Source organism: Rattus norvegicus, chromosome 10 (genome assembly GCF_036323735.1).
Source record: "Rattus norvegicus strain BN/NHsdMcwi chromosome 10, GRCr8, whole genome shotgun sequence".
Taxonomy (NCBI): Eukaryota; Metazoa; Chordata; class Mammalia; order Rodentia; family Muridae; genus Rattus; species Rattus norvegicus.
In genome coordinates this window covers 59368681-59390542 of record NC_086028.1, presented here as the reverse complement: position 1 = coordinate 59390542, position 21862 = coordinate 59368681, and the positions used below count along the sequence as shown (strand labels likewise).

General features: G+C 38.2%; 2 protein-coding genes across 2 annotated transcripts; one reads left to right on the top strand and one right to left on the bottom strand.

Moving 5' to 3' along the window:
* Positions 1-793: 793 nt before the first annotated feature.
* Positions 794-1738, top strand: Or1r1 (olfactory receptor family 1 subfamily R member 1). Its single transcript, NM_001000033.1, has one exon. The coding sequence runs from the start codon at positions 794-796 to the stop codon at positions 1736-1738; it is 945 nt and encodes a 314-aa protein (NP_001000033.1).
* Positions 1739-15983: 14245 nt separating this feature from the next.
* Or1e1fl1 (olfactory receptor family 1 subfamily E member 1F like 1) lies at positions 15984-16934 on the bottom strand. Its single transcript, XM_003750854.2, has one exon. The coding sequence runs from the start codon at positions 16932-16934 to the stop codon at positions 15984-15986; it is 951 nt and encodes a 316-aa protein (XP_003750902.1).
* Positions 16935-21862: the final 4928 nt, after the last annotated feature.

Sequence of the window (21862 nt, the reverse complement as noted above, 5' to 3'; positions counted from 1 at the left end):
TCAGAGCAAGCACAGGCTTTGTCTCAGTGTTATCTGTGGGCATTTCAGTTTTTTCTTTCTACACCAACAACACCACACATTCCCTCCTTATAGGGAGGCAGTCATTTTGTTTAATAAACTTCTACCCACTCCCAAGGACCCAATTCAGATAATTTCCCTTTGAACTCTTTCCAATCTCTTCAGGAAAAATGATATCCTACTCAGTTCATATGAGTAGGCTACGCAGGCATGCATGTGGTACAGAAAAATACGCAGACAAATAGATTTAAAATATTGCCTTAAAGATTGAAAGAGCTGAAGGAGCTTGCAACCCCATAAGAACAACAATGCCAACAAACCAGAGCTTCCAGGGACTAAACCACTACCCAAAGACTATACATGGAATGACCCACGGCTCCAAATGCATATGTAGCAGAGGATAGCTTTGTTGGGCACCAGTGGAAGGGGAAACCCTTGTTCCTGCTAAGGTTGGACCCCCAGTGCAGGAGAAAGTGGGGGAGTGGTAAGGGGGATGGATGGGGGGGGTAACACCCTTATGGGGGAGGGGGAGGGGGAGGGGGAGGGGGCTTATGGACAGGAAACTGGGAAAGGGAATAACATTTGAAATGTAAATAAAGAAATATATCCAATAAAAATAAATAAAAAGAAACTGACAGAGGAGCATCCTTCAAAAAAAATTGACATTAAGATTATATATGGTATGTGGAGGTCCAGGAAATCTACTTGGGGTCTCCAGAACTTAGGTTCCCTGTCCGATCTTTCTCTTCAGCATTCCCACAGGTGCCTGACCTCCATGGCTGTGACCAACCTCACATACCGACCACAGTTCCAGCTCCTCGGCTTGATGGATGGTGCAGATACCCACCCGCTTCTGTTTCTGCTTTTCCTTAGCATTTACCTGCTCAACGCCCTGGGCAATCTGAGCATGGTGGTGCTGGTGAGGTCTGATGGGGCTCTGTGCTCCCCCATGTATTATTTCCTGGGTCACCTGAGCCTTGTGGATGTCTGCTTTACCACTGTCACTGTCCCGAGACTGCTGGTTACCCTGCTCCATCCTGGTCAGGCCATGTCCTTCCAGGATTGCTTCGCCCAGATGTACTTCTTTGTAGCTCTGGGCATTACTGAGAGCTACCTCCTGGCAGCCATGTCCTATGATCGTGTGGTGGCCGTGTGCAGGCCGCTGCACTATGGTGTAGTCATGACACCCTGGCGCTGCTTTGTACTGGTGGCTGCATCGTGGACTGTGGCCCATCTGCACTCTCTGCTGCACACACTACTCATCTCTGCTCTCTCCTATCCTCGCTCCGCACCAGTGCACCACTTCTTCTGTGACATGACCGTGATGCTGAGCTTGGCAACTTCTGACACATCAACTGCAGAGACTGCCATCTTCTCAGAGGGCCTCGCAGTGGTTCTGACCCCTTTGATCCTCGTGTCCCTTTCCTATGCACGCATCCTTGTGGCAGTGCTTGGGATGCAGACCACAGGAGGCCGGCACCGTGTTTTCTCTACCTGCGGGGCCCACCTAGTGGTCGTGTCACTTTTCTTTGGCTCAGTCCTCTCCGTCTACTTTCGTCCATCATTTGGCTACTCAGCTCGCTATGATCGCATGGCCAGTGTGGTCTATGCGGTAGTCACACCGACCTTGAACCCTTTTATCTATAGTCTCCGTAACAAAGAGGTCAAGGGTGCCCTAAAAAGGGGTTTCAGATGGAGGGCAGCAGCCCAAGATGAGTAATGGAAGGTCCGGGTTAACTGGTATGTCTATAACAGTACCAACTCCCAAATCAATATAGTCTCATGTATTCTCTATTTCTCCAAAAATCAATATCTTCTCCTTTATTTCCCCTTCCTTCAAGTTCTGTTAGTTTTGTTCCTACACAGACTTAAGCCTTGTTAAGTAAGAATTAGATCCCAAGCAAATATGACCACGCATTATATAGTGGTATGTGACACAATGTTAAATGACAGCAAATTGGATGCCTTTGTATGTTGTCTGAATGCTCAAAAATAGTCTAGTGTTTGGAAATTCTAATTCTTGGGAATCCAAAAAAATAAAAAAGAGGGCAGAAGAAGGTAAGAAGAAGCTCATCTGGTTGTGCAATGGGAATGCGGAATGCAGGTAACACCGACAGGTGGATGGAGAAGCTGGAGAAGGAGGGTGCATGGGAATGTTTGTGCTGTAATGACAGCCATAGCCATGCAGGCTCTTCCTGGAATACTTCTGGATAATTTAAAGGTGATTTTAACGTAATGTTCTTCTTCACATATTGTACATCCTGTGTATGCATTGTGAACATTCAAAGAGACAAAATTCTCCTTTACCCACCCAAACCAACCTCCACTGCCATCCCACCTTCTCTGTATGTTATTCTGCAATTTCCCTTTATTTCTTGAAATTGTACGCCCAGAAGTTTATTGAGCCACTGCAAACCACTCTCCTAAGTTTGTGATGTGAATACTTAGCTACAATGTCTACTGCTTGTAGAAGCACAGTCCCTTGTCCACACTTTAACAATTTAAAATGTCTTCACAATTATAGGGTAGAATGGACATTTAGTGATGAATTGTTTGTGGCAAATGCTGTCCTAAGGACACCATGCACATGACTCTCACTGACTGGGAGTTCATGAGGAATTCACATTGTACAACACAGGAAACAGACTGAGTGGAGACTATCTCAAAGTCAGAAGCCCTGTGCAAGGAGTTCACATTCTGTGATGAACAGTATTGTATTCTATCCACTTTCCACTTTATTGAATAACCTTTAGTTGCAAATGTAAAAACCCCTTGAATGTGTTTCTGTTTGCATTTGTTTTCTTTTATTATTAATTATTATTATTATTATTATTATTATTATTATTATCATCATCATCATCATCATCATCATCATCATCATCATCATCATTTTATTATTTTACTATTTCCTTTGTGCTAGTTATGTATTTATTACCCTATTAGTGAGTTATAATATGCTAACTCCGTGTATGTGCACCACACACCTTGGTGGAATCTAGCTTCCCTCTACATATCCTCCTCCAGTCTCACTTTAGTCTTTAATGTTGCCTCTTTTCCTACTCATATGGCTTCTTTTTACTCAGGTTTCTTAATGCTTTTTCTGCTTTGTGTGGTTTTACTTGCCAAAGCTTATCTTCTGTACTAACCATCCCAAAGAATGGACATTTAGTTTTACTGACATTGACTCTATTGTTTCTTGACATTTAACTCCATTGATGCTTTTTGCTTCCACATTTATTAATTTCTACATCTTATTTTCAGTTAACTTTGTGTTTCTTTCCTAGATTCTTTAAGGCTTACATATCATCTTGAGTTTTGGAATGGGTGTCTCATAATCATTGTTGATGGGACTTGACATCTCTTCTGTTAGCATGAATAGTCTATGGTTGTCCTTGGGGAATGGGGTTGGTGACCCTCTCAGATCTCAAGAGTCCTATCTATCTATCTATTGCACACAGCTGTGTCTTGCATTTGGCTTTGAGCTCCAGCCTTAACTGCTGCCACAGAGTCTGATCTCTTGCCATTACAGCTTTTGGAAACTGAGGCTCTCTACTGCTACTACTGTATGGGCTCCACAAGTGCATGTAAGATTTTTTTGTATCTTCATGATTTACAGTGATCAAGAGCATTCACATTTGTGACTGGAGTAGTTTAAGCACTGTTTCCTAGCTCACTGCTTCCAAGATATGGCTTTTCTAAAAACCCTCCTATGCTCAAGGAACCACTGGACACAAAGAGTGAGCTTGCCATCCCCTTTCAATGTTCCAAACTATCTGGAGGATTCTACTGTTCTTTCATCCTGGAGCCAGAGGATAGGAACATGCTCCATACTCACACATAAATTCTTGCTAGAAACACTAGTATTGTACATCTTTAAAATTACACGGAATGCATGTGGAGCCCAGAGGACAACTTGCAGGAACTGATTTCTTTTTTCTACCACCTAGTTCCTCAGGATACCACTCAGGCCACCATGCTTGTCAAGACCTCTCTGCCCACTAAGCCATCTTTCTAAGCCAACCATTATACCAGGTAGCCTATGGTTACATTGTTCTCAAAGTAATATTCCATGTGGTTAGAGAATGTAGTTATCAATTATGTATTCACCGTCATCAATATTTATGTTAGCTTTGACTGTGTTTCCAGTAGCCAGAACACTTAGTTGAAAATTTTTTTCAGATATTAGAAAACTTGGTAACATGGACTGCTCCACAATTGCCATACAGAGAAGTAACGTTTTATACAAAAATGTTTAAACAAAAAAGAGCTGTGAACTAATCTAAAATTATTAAAAATATCCAGGGAAGTAAAAGTAGAAATTATTATATAATTATTAAATGAAGTAATATATAGAATTCAACTGAGATAATTCAAATAGGTAGAAATATATTCTTCATCCTATTCTGTAGAGATAATAAACTTTGTTTAATAAATATATAATTTCATGTAACTACAACACAGCAAGATAATTACAATGTAATTTCTAAACAGTTTGTTATACAACTTAAGACTGTAAGCATATTTGAAAGAAGGCTATCTCAGAATACTTTGAAAGAGAATATATTTTTTATTTTTATTAAATGCTAAGTTTTTTGTTGTTTGTGAAAGTCATTATATTTAGGTGTCTTTTAGCTCCACTGAAGTATTTTTATTTTTTGACATTTTTTCAAATTAAAATAAAATTATATCATTTCCTTTCTCTCTCTTATCCTTCCATCCTGTCCTATTTCCTGTCTTCACTCCTTAAATTCATAGCCTCTTTTTATGTAATTATTATCATTATATACATATGCACATAAATATATAAATATTATGTGCTGAGTTCATTTAGTCCTGTTTGTGTGTGTATGATTTGAGTGTGACCACTTGGTATTAAATGACTAATTAGAGAGCACCTCCCTAGAGAAGACTAATGGATTTCCACACAGGCATTTCATCTTATTTAGTTTTGTTGAAAATAGCTTTTTATACAATTATTCTGTTTAGGGTTCCTCTTCCCCTAAGTCCCCCCCAGATGCTTTCCACTCACTCAAACCCACACCCTATTTTTTTATTAATCATTTTATTTGTTTATATTTCAAATGTTATTCCCTTTCCAGTCTCACTTCCATAAATCTCCACCCCTCTCCCTCCTCTTTGCCTGTAAGAGGGTGTCTTCCACCTACCTACCCACCCCAACTCCCCACTCTAACGCCCCCCTTCTCTGGGGCACCAATCCTCCACAGTACCAAGTGCCTCCTGTAGTGGTGAGTTATGGCTGTACAGCTTTGAGATCCCAGTGAGTGGCAGGTGCTCACCTGCCCAGGAGCTATCTTGGATCCACAGTTGAAACACACACACACACACACACACACACACACACACACACACACACCATACACACACACATACCATACACACACACACACACACACACACACACACACACACACACACACACACACACACAAGCTCCTTTTTAAACTGCCTTATTGACTCTGTGGCTGGGCTCTTCTAAGAATTCCCCAGCTATTGTGCTCTTACCTTTCTTTACTCCTAGCTCAACACCTCTAAATCTGCCCTCAACTGATATCTTAGACTTTCTAATGGTTCCAAAGTTACCCATACTCCACTGATACTTATTTATATTTGTTCTCCTGACCCTCTGGACTTCTCTCCTTTTCCCATACCTGGTCCTGAACCCCTCTTTTTCCTCCTCCTCCCCTCTTTCACCCAGGCTTTTCCATCACTCTGCCTCTTGTGATTATTTTATTTCCTCTTCTAAATGGGTTTGAAGCATCCACATTTTGGTCTTCCTTCTTTTTAAGCTTCATATGGTCTTTGAGTTGCATCGTGGGCATTCTGAGCTTTTGGACTAATATCAACTTATAAGTGAGTACATGTATGTCCTTTTGGGTCTTGGTTACCCCACTCAAGTTATTTTCTAGTTCCACCCATTGCCTACAAAGTTCAAAAAGTTGTCATTTTTAATAGCTGAGTACTATTCCATTGTATAAATGCACCACATTTTCTGTATCAATTCTTCAGCTGAGGGGCATCTGTGTTGTTTCCAGCTTCTGGCTATTATAAATAAGGCTGCTATGAACATCCTGGAGCATGTGTCCTTGTTATATGTTAAAAAAATCTTCTGTGTAGTGCCCAGGAGTGGAATAGCTGTGCTTTCAGAAAGAGATACTTCCAATTGTCTGAGGAACTGCCAGCTTGATTTCCAAAGTGGTTGGACCAGCTTGCAATCCCACCAACAATAGAGGAGTGTTCCTCTTTCTCCACATCCTTGCCACCATGTGCTGTCACCTGAGTTTTTGATCTTAACCACTCTGATTGGTGTAAGGTGGAATCTCAGGGTCATTTTGATTTACATTTCCCTGAATACTAAGGAAGTTGAACATTTTTTAGCTATTTGAGATTCCTCAGTTGAGAATTCTCTTTTTAGCTCTGTACCCCCTGTTTAGTTTTCTGGAGTCTAACATCTTGAATTGTTTGTATGTATTGGATATTAACCCTCTATGGGATGTAGGGTTGGTAAGGACCTTTTCCCAATGTGTAGGTTGCTGATTTGTTCTATTGATAATGTTCTTTACCTTAAAGAAGATTTTCAGTTTCATGACACCCAATTTTTTCAATTGTTGATCTTAGAACCCGAGAAATTGATATTCTGTTCAGGAGAATTTCCTCTATGCTGACATGTTCAAGGCTCTTCCCAACTTTCTTTTCTGTTAGATTCATCATATCTTGATATATGTGGAGGTCCTTGATCCACTTGGATTCTTCTACATGCAGATCTGCAGTTAGACCAGCACCATTTGTTGAAAATGCTGTCTTTCTTCCTCTGTATGGTTTTGGCCTCTTTGTCAAGAATCAACTGATCATAGGTGTGTGGATTTATTTCTGGGTCTTTAATTCTATTATATTGATCTACCTGTCTGTTTCTGTATCAATACCATGCAGTTTTTATCACAATTGCTCTTTAATACAGTTTGAGGTCAAGGATGGTGATTCCCTCAGAAGTTCTTTTGAGAATTGTTTTCACTATCTTGTTTTTTGTTGTTGCTGTTATTACAGAAGTTCTGAATTGCTGTTTTTTTTCTCTGTGAAGAATTAAGTTGGCATTTTGATGGGGATTGCATTGAATCTGTATATTGGTTTTGGTAAGATGGTCATTATTACTATGTTAATTTTACCAATTCATGAGCATTGAAGATCTTTTCATCTTTTGAGGCCTTCTTCAATTTCTTTCTTCAGGGTCTGGTAGGTCTTGTCATAAAAATCTTTCAATTGCTTGATTAGAGTTACCCCAAGATACTTTATATTATACGCAACTATTGTGAATGGTGTTGTTTCCTTAATTTCTAATAAAGTTCATTTATTCGTGGATACTAATCCAGGATCAGTATCCAGGATACTGATTTGTTAGAGTTAATTTTATATCCATACACTCTGCTGAAGTTGTTTATCAGGTGTAGGAGTTCTCTGGTTGAATTTTTGGGGTTGCATAAATATACTATCATATCATCTGCAAACAGTGATACCTTGATTTCTTCCTTACCAATTTGTATCCCCTTGATCTCCTTTTGATGTCTAATTGCTCTATCTAGAAATTTGAGTACTATTATTGAATAAATAGGGAGAGAGTGGACACCCTTGACTTGTCCCTGATTTTAGTGGGATTGCTTCAAGTTTTTCCCGCATTTAATTTGAATGTTGACTGTTGGTTTGATGTATATTACTTTTATTATTTTTGTTATATACCTTGAATTCTTGATCTTTCTGAGACTTTTTTCCTCCATCTTTATTAAATTGGGTATTTCTTATTTACATTTCAATTGTTATTCCTTTTCCCGGTTTCCAGGCCAACATCCCCTAACCCCTAACCCTCCCCATCCTCCCCCCACTACCAACCTCCCCCAAACAATCCTGTTCACTAGGGGTTCAGTCTTGGCAGGATCAAGGGCTTCCCCTTCCACTGGTGCCCTTACTAGGCTATTCATTGTTACCTATGCAGTTGGAGCCCAGGGTCAGTCCATGTATAGTCTTTGGGTAGTGGCTTAGACTCTGGAAGCTCTGGTTGGTTGGCATTATTGTTCATATGGGATCTCAGGCCCATTCAAGCTCTTTCAGTTCTTTCTCTGATTCCTTAAATGGGGGTCCCATTCTCAGTTCAGTGGTTTGCCTCTGGCATTCACCTATGTATTTGCCATATTCTGGTTGTGTCCCTCAGGAGAGATCTACATCCAGTTCCTGTCAGCCTGCACTTCTTTGCTTCATCCACCTTATCTAGTTTGGTGGCTGTACATGTATGGGTCACATGTGGGGCAGGCTCTGAATGGGTGTTCCTTCAGCCTCTGTTCTAAACTTTGCCTCCCTGTTTCCTCCCAAGGGTATTCTGGTTCCCCTTTTAAAGAAGGAGTGAGGCATTCACATTTTGGTCATCCCTCTTGAGTTTCATGTGTTCCTTTGAGTTGGGAGTCTTCACTCTCTTCTATACCTATTATCCTTAGGTTTGATCTTCCCATTGAGTCCTGGATTTCCTGTATGTTTTGGACCAGTAGCTTTTTCCATTTTACATTATCTTTGACAGTTGGGTCGATGATTTCTTTGGAATCTTCTGCTCCTGAGATTCTCTCTTCTATCTCTTGTATTCTGTTGGTGATGCTTGTATCTACGGCTCCTTGTCTCTTCATTTGGTTTTCTATATCCAGTGTTGTCTCACTTTGTGCTTTCTTTATTGCTTCTATTTCAATTTTTAATTCCTTCACCTGTTTGATTGTGTTTTCCTATAATTCTTTCAGGGATTTTTTGTGATTCCTCTGTATAGGCTTCTAATTGTTTATTTATGTTTTCCTGCGTTTCTCTAAGGGAGTTCTTTATGTCTTTCTTGAAGTCCTCCATCATCATGATAAAATGTGATTTAAAATCAAGATCTTGCTTTTCTGGTGTGTGTGGATATTCAGTGTTTGCTTTGGTGCGAGAATTGGGCTCCGATGATGCCATGCAGTCTTGGTTTCTGTTGCTTGGGTTCCTGCGCTTGCCTCTCACCATCAGGTTGTCTCTGGTGTTACCTTGCTCTGCTATTTCTGACAGTGGCTAGACCATCCTATAAGCCTTTGTGTCAGGAGTGCTGTAGACCTGTTTTCCTGTTTTCTTTCCGCCAGTTATGGGAACAGAGTGTTCTGCTTTCAGGTGTGTAGTCGTTCCTTACTACTGGTCTTCAACTGTTCCTGTGGGCGTGTGTCCTGAGTGCACCAGGCAGGTAACTTGGAGCAGAAAAGTTGGTCTTACCTCTGTTCTCAGAAGTCGCTCCTCAGGGTTCTGTTTCAGCCCTCTGTGAGGGCAGCAACCAGAAGGGCCTGCCTCGACTTCTCTTGGGTCCCTGTGCACAGGGGGGCCAGATGGCGCTAGGCATTTTCCTCTAGAATCAGAAATGTGAGCAGAGAGAAGTCTCCTCTGGCCTCTGAGGTATGTCTGCCCCTCTGAAGTTCTAGCTCTCCCTCCCACGGGATTTGGGTGCAGGGAGCTGTTTGACCAGGTCCCTTCACATCTGGGCACAGTCTGGACTGCAGGGCTCCTGCAGCTTGAGTGCCCCTATCTTCCTGTTCCCAGAGACCCTATACAGTTTCCTCTTGGGCCACGGATGTGGGCAAGGGTGGGCAGTACTGGCAGTCTCTCCTGCCCTCAGTCTTACGAGTGTCCACCTATCTGGGTGATGAGCTCTCTCTCCCATGGGTTTTTTCCCAATACTTTTAACATGAAGTATTGCATTTTTTGGAGGATGTTTCACCATCTAATGATATGATTGTGTGATTTTTTTCTTTGAGTTTGTTTATATAGTGTATTTCATTGATGAATTTCCATATATTGAACCATCCCTGCGTCTCTGGGATGAAGCCTACTTGGTCTTGGTGACTGATGGTTTTGATGTGTTCTTATTTTCTGTCTGCAATAATTTTATTGATTGTATTTGCATTGATATTCATAAGTGAAATTGGTCTGAAGTTCTTTTTCTTTGTTGGTTCTTTGTGTGGCTTAGGTACCAGCATAACTGTGGCTTCATAGAGGGAATTAAGTTAGTATTCTGTCTGCTTAGTGGAAAGTTTGAGAAGTATTAGTAATGGGTCTTCTTTGAAAGTCTGATAGAATTCTGCACTAAACCACCTGGCCCTTAGCTTTTTCTTTTGTTGGGAGACTTTTAATGACTGCTTCTATTTCTTTAGGGGATATGAGACAGTTTAGATAGTTTGTACATTCCTGATTTAACTTTGATATCTAGTATCTGTCTAGAAAATCTTCCATTTCATCTATATTTTCCAGTTTTGTTGCCTATAGGCTTTCTTAGTAGTAGCTGATGATTTTTTGAATTTCCTTAGTTTCTGATGTTAGGTCTCCCTTTTCCTTTCTAGTTTTGTTAAAATGCATACTGTTTCTGTGCCCTTTTGTTAGTTTGGCTAAGGGTTTATCTATCTTGTTGATTTTCTCAAACAGCCAGTTTTTAGCTTTGTTGATTTTTTTGTATAGTTCTCTTTGTTTCTAATTGGTTTATTTCAGCTCAGGTTTGATTATTTCCTTTCATCTACTCCTCTTGGGCATGTTTCCTTTTTCTTCTAGAGCTTTCAGATGTGCTAGTGTAGGATCTCTCTAATGTGTTTACTCAGTGCTATTAATTTTTTTCTTAGCACTACTTTCATTGTGTCCTATTAGTTTTAGTATGTTGTGCCTTCATTTTCAGTAAATTATAGAAAGTCTTTAATTTCTTTCTTTATCTTTTCCCTGATCAAGTTATCATTAAATAGAGAGGTGTTTAATTTCTATGAAATGTGGGTTTTCTGTTGTTTTTGTTGTTATTAAAGACCAGCTTTAGTCTGTGATGATCTGATAGAATGCATGGAATTATTTTAATGGCCTTGTATCTATTTAGGCTTGTTTTGTATCTGATTATATGGTCAATTTTGGAGAAGGTACCTTGGGATGCTGAGAAGAAGTTATATTCTTTTGTTTTAGGGTGAAATAATCTGTAGATATCTGTTAACTCCATTTGGTTCATAACTTCTGTTAGTTTTAATGTTTGTTTAAGTTCTGTTTCCATGATCTGTGTGATGTTGAAATATCCCACTATTATGGTGTGAGGATCAATGTGTACATTGCGCTTAGTTATGTTTCTTTCAAGTTCATTGGCTTCTCTTTCTTTAGGTTAGGGAAGTTTTCTTCTATAATTTTGTTGAAGATATTTACTGGCCATTTAATTTGGGAATCTTCGCTTTCTTCTATACCTATTATCCTTAGGTTTAGTCTACTCATTATGTCCTAGATTTTCTGGATGTTTTGGGTTAGGAGCTTTTTGCATTTTGCATTTTCTTTGACTGTTGTATCAATGTTTTCTGTCTTCTGTACTTGAGGTTCTCTCTCTTATCTCTTGTATTTTGTTGGTGATTCCTGCATCTATGCCTCCTGATCTCTTTCTTAGGTTTTCTATATCAGGGTTGTCTCCCTTGGTGATTTCTTTATTGTTTCTATTTCCATTTTTAGACCCTGGACGGTTTTGTCCAATTCCTTCACCTGTTTGGTTGTTTTCCTGTAATTCTTTAAGGGATTTTTTTTGCATCTCTTCTTTGTGGGTTTCTACCTGTTTAGCTGTATTCTCCTGTATTTCTTTAAGGGAGTCATTTATATCCTTAAAATCCTCTATTATCCTCATGAGATGTGATTGTAAATCTGAATCTTGTTTTTTCAGTGTGTTGGGGGTATCCAGGACTTTATGTGGTTGTAGAACTGGGTTCTGATGATGCCAAATAGCTTTGGTTTCTGTTGCTTAGGTTCTTGCACTTGCCTCTTGCCATCTGGTTTTCTCTGGTCTTAGTTGGTCTCCCCGTCTCTGACTGGAGCTTGTTCTTCTTGTGGGTTTGTGAGTTTGTGATCTTAGGTGTGTCAGCAGTCCTGGGAGGCCAACTTTCTTTGGGCAGGATTTGGGTATGGAGGGCTGTGGGACAGCCTTAGCTCCTGGGTGCAGATGGAGACTGGAAGAATCCAGTCTGGGCTAATCTACAGTTCCTGTGCCCTAGCAATATTTCTTTTACAAATGTTGGTGCCCTTGGATTATTTTTGTTGTTAGTAGTGGTATTATGATTGTGTGGTTCTCTTCTTTTTGTTGTGAGATGATTAATTTCTTGTTTGTTTTTTTTTTTGTGGGTGTAGTTCCCATGTTTTTGTTGGTGTTTTCCTTCCATTATCCTTTGTAGGGCTAGATTAGTCAAAAGATATCGTTTAAATTTGGTTTTGTCCTGGAATGTCTAGGTTTCTCCATCTAGGATGATTGAGTTTTGCTGGGTATAGCCGCCTAGTCTGACTTTGTTTTTTATGGTTTGTATGACATCCAAGGTCTTCTGACTTTTACAGTCTCTGTTGAGAAGTCTGCTGTAATTCTGATAAGTCTGCCTTTATATGTTACTTAGCCGTTGTCCCATACCACTTTCAACATCCTTTATTTGTTTTGTGCATTTAGTATTTTGATTATTATGTGATGGGTGGAATTATTCTTTTCTGGTAGAATCTATTTTGGTGTTCTACAGGCTCCTTGTATATTTATGACCATCTCTTATTTGAGGTTAGGGAGGTTTTCTTCTGTGATTTTGTTGAAGATGTTTACTGGCCTATGATCTGGGAATATTCTATTCATGTTATTCTTAGATTTGGTCTTTCCTTGTGTCCTGAATTTCCTGGAGGCTTTGTGTTCAGAGCTTTTTTGCACTTTGTATTTTCTTTGACTGTTGTGTCAATATCTTCTATGGTATTTTCTATGTATGAGACTCTCTCTTCTCTTATATTCTGTTGGTGATGCTTGCATCTGTGACTCCTGATCTCTTTCCTAGGTTTTCCATCTCCAGGGTTGCCTCTCTTTGTGATTTCTTTATTGTTTATATTTCCAATTTTAGATCCTGGATGATATTGTTCAATTTCTTCATCTGTTTGATTGTGTTTGCCTGTTTTTCTTTAAGGGATTTATGTGTTTTCTCTTTAAGTGCTCCTACCTCTTTATCTGTGTTTTCCTATATTTCTTTAAGGGAGTTATTTATGTCCTACTTAAGGTCCTCTATCATCTTCATGGGATGGGATTTTAAATAGAATTCTTGCTTTTCAGGTGTGTTATGGTATCCAGGGCTTGCTATTGTAGAAGACCTGGGTTCTGATTGTGGCAAGTGGCATTCATTTCTGTTGCATATATTCTTGTGTTTGTCTCTTGCATCTAGTTTTCTCAGGTGTTATTTGGCCTTGCTGTTTCTGACTGGATCCTGTCCCTCCTGTGAGCCTGTGAGCCTGGTTATGTCATATTACCTGGGAATCAAGCTGTCTCTGGGTTGAGAGGGGGTCTGGAGTGCCAGTACCAGGCAGAGTTGTGGGCCAGAAGGAAGATGACCACATCCTATCTTTTTCCCTCATTAGAAATCCAACTGGCATCTAAAATAAAATAAATGATATAAAAACTAGAATAGGATGAAACAAAGAAAAAATGCCAAGAAAAAGCACAGAAACCACATATGGACTCAGAGAAATGCACACATTTGCACAGAGACCTCATACAACCACAAAATTGGAAACCATGATATATAAGCAAGAGACCTGTGAGGTAGAGCAAAACAAGCAAAACACCTTCAAACATCCCCCCTTTGAGTTCGTTTTCTGTTGGTCATGCACTACTGGGATGGCAATCTGCCCTTAACCTGCACAGATATTTTAGATGTATGTTTACCAAAGTGTATCTTATGTGCTTGGACAGAAATATGATAACATCTGGAAATGCTAGAATAAGGAAACAAACTTGAGATAAACACCAGAACACAAAGATATTATAAGATAGTGACATCTAATTCATTGGTGATGGAGAGAAGACAAAGAAGATAATTATACCTAAGCCAAATTTCAAGTGAATCAGAAATAGATATATAGAGACTAAGACTGTAGAGTGTGAAAATGATACTATTCAATATTTTAATACAAAACTCCTTTCCAAGGACTACTAAAGAAAAATGAGACAGGAAACTTTTTCTATCCCAAGTTTAAAATCTTTAGCAAGATAAAAGAAGACAAATAGCCAGTGTAGGGAAATGCCACCAATTGATTAAGTGGTAGCATCCTTACCAAGAAAATGAAAAGAAAACAATTGAAGACAAAGGTGTTGCCCAAATAACTCATGAAAAGAAAATTAGTTGACAAATTAAAAGTTGATGTCACCAATATACACAGCAGTTTATCTTAAAAACAATAAGATCTCACATTTTAGCTATGAGGGCAATAAACATCTGAAAGCAGAATTTCGAACACTGGTGACATTAAGAAGCAGTCATATCCTCTTTTTTTTAGGCGGGGGGAGCTTAGCATAGAAGAAGAATGTCTTCAGCAATTTAGTAATTTCTACGCAATTATAAAATGTTCATATTCTCTTGAGCTAATGTACTTATTTCTGAGAATGTTTCCATAAGAAAATAGGACAATGTTGCAAAATATTGGGATTAAGACATAAAAGTGAAGCAGTATAATTTAAATCAAGGATAAACTGAAAACAACCAGTCCACCAAAAAGTAAGTTGCTGAAATATATTTTTCTAAAAGTGTCACAAGTCCTGTCAGATGTGGCATGCACTCTTAGTTTCAGCATGAAAAAGGCTGAGAAACAAGGATCACTGTAAATTAAAGGCCATCATGAGCAACGTAGAGAGATCTTGCATCGAAATAAAACAGAAAACAAAAAGCATTACAAGTCCTTATATGAAATGCTGAGTTCACAGTACATTTTAAGTGAAAGCAATTAAACAAGTCATTAGCTCTACTCTCTCTCTCTCTCTCTCTCTCTCTCTCTCTCTCTCTCTCTGTCTGTCTCTCTCTCTCTCTCTCTCTCTCTATATATATATATATATATATATATATATATATATGTCTTAGGCTGTGTATAGACAATATATAGAATGACAATTTTAATTGCTTTTATAGAGAAGGAGATGGTAGACTTTTACATTTTGCTACCTAGATACCTTCAAGCAGGTATGTAGCATTTTAGTAGCCAAACCATTTTTGGAAAAGAAAATAGTGTCAACATAGGCATTATTAGGATGATTTCCTTTTAAGGCATAATTTATGAAGTATGACAATGCACTCAAGAAATCATCTAGAACAAATGAAAAAAAAAACAATGAACAGGGCTTTGTTTAGGAGACAGTAATCATCTCTCTTTAAGAGGTTTATACTTTGTTTTAGGAAATAAAGAGAGCATTACATTATTTCAACATAGAAGGGAGAAAGTAAAACTTACCTAGGAATAACAAATAGATTTTAGACCTATCACTGTTTACATTTCCTTAGACTATCCAATGGGCCACCACTTTACTATCTGTATGTAAATTAAGCAACATGTAATAGGACTGTGTAGCTTATTCCAGATTACACAACTTTAATTAAAAAAATAACACCTAATATGAAGTCATAATCAATAGAATTAGCTCACTATTAGTGGACAAATTATTGATGCAATGAATTCCAAAAGAAATTATAGTTTTAGTATATGATCATTAAATGAGCTTTTAATCAACACATGAAAAGAAGTTATAAAATAATTTGAAAAATGACTCCACAGAACAAATGCATTGTTGGGGGCATGTATATATTAGGTTGGAAACAGTCCTCATAGAATAAGTATGTTTGTCAGAAGCAAAGTGCCAAAGTGACTAAGGAGATGAAGTTGCTTTCTGGGAACTTGAAAGATCTTTAGATCCTTTGAACACTAGACACCAACACCAGTATTTATTAAGACTTAGATGATAATCAAGGAGCCACTAGGGTATGTTAGGTCTTAAGTTATGTCATACCTGAAGTAGAGTGTAAAATTTAGGAGGCATAAGAAATTCTAACTACTGAAACTTAGAAAGCCCCTGCATATATTTGAAACTGGGCCTGGTATTTGAAAATATGTTTTAATCTTTAGAGTCACTGTCTCAGAGAAAGTTTAGCCATCTGCTTTGAAAACACCCTTTTAAAAGCTCCCTTTATATCCTGATTCCTGAAGCTGTAGATAAAGGGGTTCAGCATAGGGGTCACCACTGTGTACATCACAGCCATGACAGTCTCCTTAACGGTTGAGTTATTAGCTGATGGACATAAATATAGACCAATGATTGTACCATAGAAAAGAGATACCACAGAGAGGTGGGAACCACAAGTGGAGAAGGCCTTGCGGATGCTTCTAGAAGAGGGGACCTTGAGGATGGAGGACACTATTCGTGTATAGGATGAAAATATAAGCAGGAATGGAACAATAATGACAAGTCCTCCCAAGATAAATATCACCAAATTATTGATCTGAATGTCAGAGCAGGCTAACTTCAGAAGAGCTGACATATCACAGAAAAAGTGAGGGATCACATGATTAGCACAGAATGAGAGCCGAGCCATGAGTAGAGTATGTGACAAAGATATGAGTGTGGTCAGTAACCAAGACAGTGCAACCAGGAAGAGACAGAGCTTGGGGCTCATGATGCTAGTATAATGCAGGGGGAAGCAGATGGCCACATAACGATCATAGGCCATGGCCACAAGGAGGAAGCTCTCGAGATCTGCAAAAAGCAGGAAAAAGTACATTTGTGTGAGGCAACCTGCATACGGGATGGATGGAACTTGCCTTCGCATGTTCTGCAGCAACTTGGGAATGGTCACAGAGGAAAAGCAGAAGTCAGAGAAGGACAAGTTACTAAGAAACAGGTACATAGGTGTGTGGAGATGGGAGTCCAGGTGAATGAGGACAATGATGAGGAGGTTCCCCAGGGTGGTAGTGAGGTACATGGCCAGGAACAGGGCATAGAACAGGTCTTGCTGGCGTGGTTCAATAGGCAAGCCCAGGAGGAGGAACTCTGAAACAACAGTTTGATTTCCTTTTTCCATCTTGACTTCTTAACCTTTTCAAACTTAAGAATGATTTGTATGAATATACAAACAATGCCAATGCTTTAGAAAGACATTTTCAAATCTAAATTTAACACTTGTGAATAATAAAAGATTACTTCCTTATTCCGTGGTTTTCTAAGTGTATAATAAATAGTTATGTAAAGCAAAGATATCAGAGCATAGAAATACTGAATTCTTGAAGAACGTTCTTCTGAAAGTACACCTGTTATCCCAGCCACTTGGAAAGCAGAAGGTGGAGGATCTGACGTCCAAGGCCTGCCTGGGCCATGTAGCAAGCTTGAGATCAGCCAGGCAACTTAATGATACCCATCTCAATGTAAAATTTAAAAGGACTTGGATTTAGAATTTCTAGTGCTGTGATAAAAACATCATGACCAAAAGCAACCTGGGGAAGAAAGGATTAGTTTTGGTTACTATTCCACATCACAGTTCATCAACCGAAGAAGTCAGTCCAGAAACTTAAGCAGGCAGGAACTGACGCAGAGGCTGTGGAGAAATTCTTCATACTGTGATTCTTCATCTGCTTCCTTGTAGTAGCTAGAATCACCACCCACAATGAGCTGTTACCTTCTGCATCAATCATCACTTTAAAAACAAGTTCTCTGGGCTTGCCTAGAACTCAGTTTGGTGGAAGCATCTTCTCAATTGGGGTTCCTTCTTTCCAAAGGAATCTGGCTGGTGTCAAGTTGTAGAATACTTGGTTAGCATATACAATACACTATGTTCAATCTTTAGCACTGGATTACAATAAGTTTTATAAGTGTGTCATGGATGGAATTGGATGAACAAATAGTTACAAATAACACACAAATTATAAAACTGTTCACCAAATTATTTAGGAGAGGGAATAAAGTCTTTCAAAACTACCATATTTAAGAAGGCTGTAAATATGACAAATGTAATGAATTAATTTCCACAAAGAGAAAAAAAGCATGATACTAATACATATTGAAGAAACCAAGAGGGTAATCAATATTGCATGTATGTCTTTCACTGTGTCATGCCATAGGTAGCCAATGGGTACCACTCATTTTACATTCCAAATAATTAGAAATAAATGGAAGGGAAAATTATTTCTAATAAAAGTTCTTAGGTTACCCAGTATGGTGGTGCATGCCTTTAATTCCAGCACTTTAATCCCAGAGACAGGCAGATCTCTGGGTTCAGGGTCAGCCTGGTCTACAGAGCAAATTCTAGAACAGCCAGGACTGTTTCACAGAGAAAACTTGTCTCAAACAAATTGAAACATAAAAAGCTCTTAGGACAACAGTAAGTGTGTGAAGATATTGTCAATATCAGGGAACTGCAAATTGAAATCACTGGAAGATAATACTTATCTCACCATGAAAGCAGAAAAAAAGTTAAAAATAGTAAATCTTAGTGAGGATGTAAAACAACACTTCTATACCTGTAACATTTATTTATATGTGGCTGGAGAGATGGGTCAGTGGTTAGGATTGATCACTGACTATTCTTCAAAGGGAGCCCAGTTTAATTCCCAGTACTCATAGTAACTCCACTTCCAGGGGAATCTTGGCTTCTGCCTTTTGTGGCCACTGTATAAATATGGTATATTGACTCACACAGATGGAAAATACCTATACACATAAGAACTAATTAAAAATTTAAATGTTTATTGCCTTATAATTACAATATACATTATGTAGTATTTATGGTGAGAAACTGAAATAGTAAACATGTAGAAATTAATTAAAATTTTAAATATACATTGCCTCATAATTATAAATATACATTCTATTTATTAGATCATTTATAGTGAGACTAATAAATAGTAAAGGCACTTTGTTACCTGTAGTTCTTAAAATCCAGCATCCAACCATCTCTGCAGTTTCCTGGTTGAGGACACTAATGAGATAAGTTGGCAACTGAGCACTGTGTGTCAAAGCAAAGGGGATTGAACAAGGTATTTGCAGTCACAAGACCTCTGACTCATAAATATAAAAATTATTTCATATTTTCCTGGTTCCCTGGTAAAGTCTAATAGCTGATCAATTCTGGCTAATTTAATAAGAAACAGCATTCTTACATTGGGTATCTCGGGCATCATCCATGGCATTTTATGAGAGTTTTTCAAACACATGATAGAAAAGCTTATCCTATAAATAATCAATATCATATGCATTAGTGCATTTTAAAAACTATTTAAAAGGAGATGGAGTGTAGCTCAATGGTAGAGAACCTGTGTAGGGTATGAGACTTGAACTTTACTCACCAGCATCATATACAAGATTATTTTCAATGGTATACATGAGTTGAATAGACATTGGAAGGTTTCAGTTAGGAGGAATGAGCCAGAGAAATTTACTATACAAAATATTGACTATTGATAACAATATACCTTCTTCAAAAATATTTTAAAATGGATATAAAATATTTTCATTACAAAATAATAACTATGTGAACTATTAGCAAGGCATATTACTAATTAGCTAGAGTTGACCATTCTGAAGTACATATAGCCTTCATATATTCCATGATAAATACATACATTTATAATTATTATTATAGCAATGAAATACATGCACCAAAACAGTTGGAAGTGATCATGATGGAAAGCACTAATTAAACAAGGATGGAACTGGCCATTAATGATATGGGAAAGCTACAAGTGTGAACCATATACAGAATTTCAATTTATCTTTAGAAATACAAACATTTTCTTTGGACTTTATAATTATTTTGTGAAATTCATCCATTTTGGGCATGCTTTTTATTATATGTTATTTTAATATATACTCTATAATATATTCGTTTATCATATTGATTTGTATTTAATTTTAATAAACATGTTTAAATAGAAAAATAACATTTTTCTAAAACAACATTAACATTTTATTTAAGCCTATATGCCAAAACCATCCATTACAATCTATAGTCAATATTAACATGTTTCTCTTTCCTTTCATCAAAATCTAGTACGCACTGTACACTTATAGGACAACTTTTATTGAATTAGTCTCTTTTAAGTGATTAATCATAATATGTAGCTTATGGTTACTTTATAAGGATATGATCTGAGGTATAGCTTCTCTATGAGAATTTTATATATAATTAACATGATATATAACACTTTTTAAAGGATAGCAGTGCCAAAGCACTAAAAATTTGGCCTTGGCATGGTACATGCGTGGGAAAACTTTGAATGCTACAGAACAGGAGAAACTTAAGTCATAAGGATAACCAGCCCATACGACACAGAATGAAGAAGAGCTATGATGAAAACAAATGTCCTGTTTCCCCTAAAATCACTAAAAATGATCAGAAAACAAAAACTGAGTCAGGGTCTCTGTAAGTTAGAAATGACATTAAACAACTGAGTCTGAGGGCTGTAGTAGAGTCCTAGATATAGAGACATGGAACATTAAATCACAGTCCAAAAGTAGACTGTGCAAACTGGGGACTTGACTGAGTCAGGCAGTCAATGAAACTAATGGGGTCAGACCAAAACCAAAACAAACCAACCAACCAGACAACAAAAACAAAAACAACAACATCAAAATCTTTGGCAAAGGCCAGGCCACCATCAACAAATTAAAATAAAGTTCATTTGTACAACCTTACCCATACCACTTCCACTTTTTTCAATAGCTTCTATTTCTTTATACCCTCTCTGAAGGCTGAGGTGATGGTGGACCATGGAGCAGTTAATTGTAAAAATTTAAAGGTCAACAGACCCTTGGCCCCACGGCAGCTCTTCTGAGCTTCTTTACCAACTTCACCTTGGAGCAGGTAGCATACTACCACTACTAGCCTTCTTTGCTGATGGAGAGTAAGAAGACCCTATTTGTCTAAATGCCCCCACTCTCCTAATTCTTCAGCCACATATTGCAGAAGCTGGGAGGAAAGAAATGACTAGTCTACCTTAGTCCAAGGTCCACTTAGAACACAGGAGCTGCTTATATTGGCAGAAAGTCATGAAGTACTCTTTTGAGGACATATTAAGTAGGAGATCTCTCTTGCCATCTATAGATGCTAAACTTTTAACATCTTTGCAACCAATTCTCTATTAAGACAAATTTGTTTTTATTTTATATGTATAAATGCTTTGACTGCATATATTCCATGACCATATGCATGCTAGTGCCCATGGTGGACAAAAGGGAGCATTAGTTCTCTTTGAACTGGAATTGCAAATGGCTGTGAACTCCATGGTGGTGCTGGAAATCAAACCTAGGTCTAACTAGTTTCCTCAACTACTGTCAAATCCCTTCACCCATGTATTAAATTTTTGACAATGAAGCTGTTAGATGGCAACTACACTTCTTTTCCTCTTATGTATCACCAGGAAGGGATGAAAAGAGGATTCAGAGGGTAAAGTACTTGATACACAGGTATGAAGAACTGAGTTTGAATCACAAGCACAGGCATTAAAAGCATCGGTAACATCAGCTTATTGGGGTGGAGACCAGGGATCTCTGAGCTCAGTGGCTAGCTAGCTTAGCTGAAACAGAGAGCTTTGGTTTCAGTGGAGAGACTGAATCAGGAAATACCATGAAGAACAACTGAGGAAGACATCTTATAACAACCTCAACTCCTGCATACATACACTCCCATAAATATAAAAACTGAGGAAAACCTCTCATAGCAACCTCAACCCTGCATGCATACACTCCCATAAATAGGCACACCTACACATGAGCAGATACACTTCTGTATACCACACACAAAGACACTTGATCTTAGCCAAAAGGCTGAGAAACAATATCACACACAAATAAATACATAAAACCTACACATGAACAGGTACACTTCTGTCTACCACACACAAATAAATATACAAAACATGAACAAATATATAAAATTCAAGTCCAGGGAACATTAGAGGCATCAGAATTGAAGGGAATACAATGGAGAGAGAGATGTCCTAAGACAGCAAGGAGCAT

Excerpts from the sequence above, each read along its gene's own strand:
- Or1e1fl1 (XM_003750854.2), bottom strand. The coding sequence starts at position 16,934 with ATGGAAAAAGGAAATCAAACTGTTGTTTCAGAGTTCCTCCTCCTGGGC.
- Or1r1 (NM_001000033.1), top strand. The coding sequence starts at position 794 with ATGGCTGTGACCAACCTCACATACCGACCACAGTTCCAGCTCCTCGGC.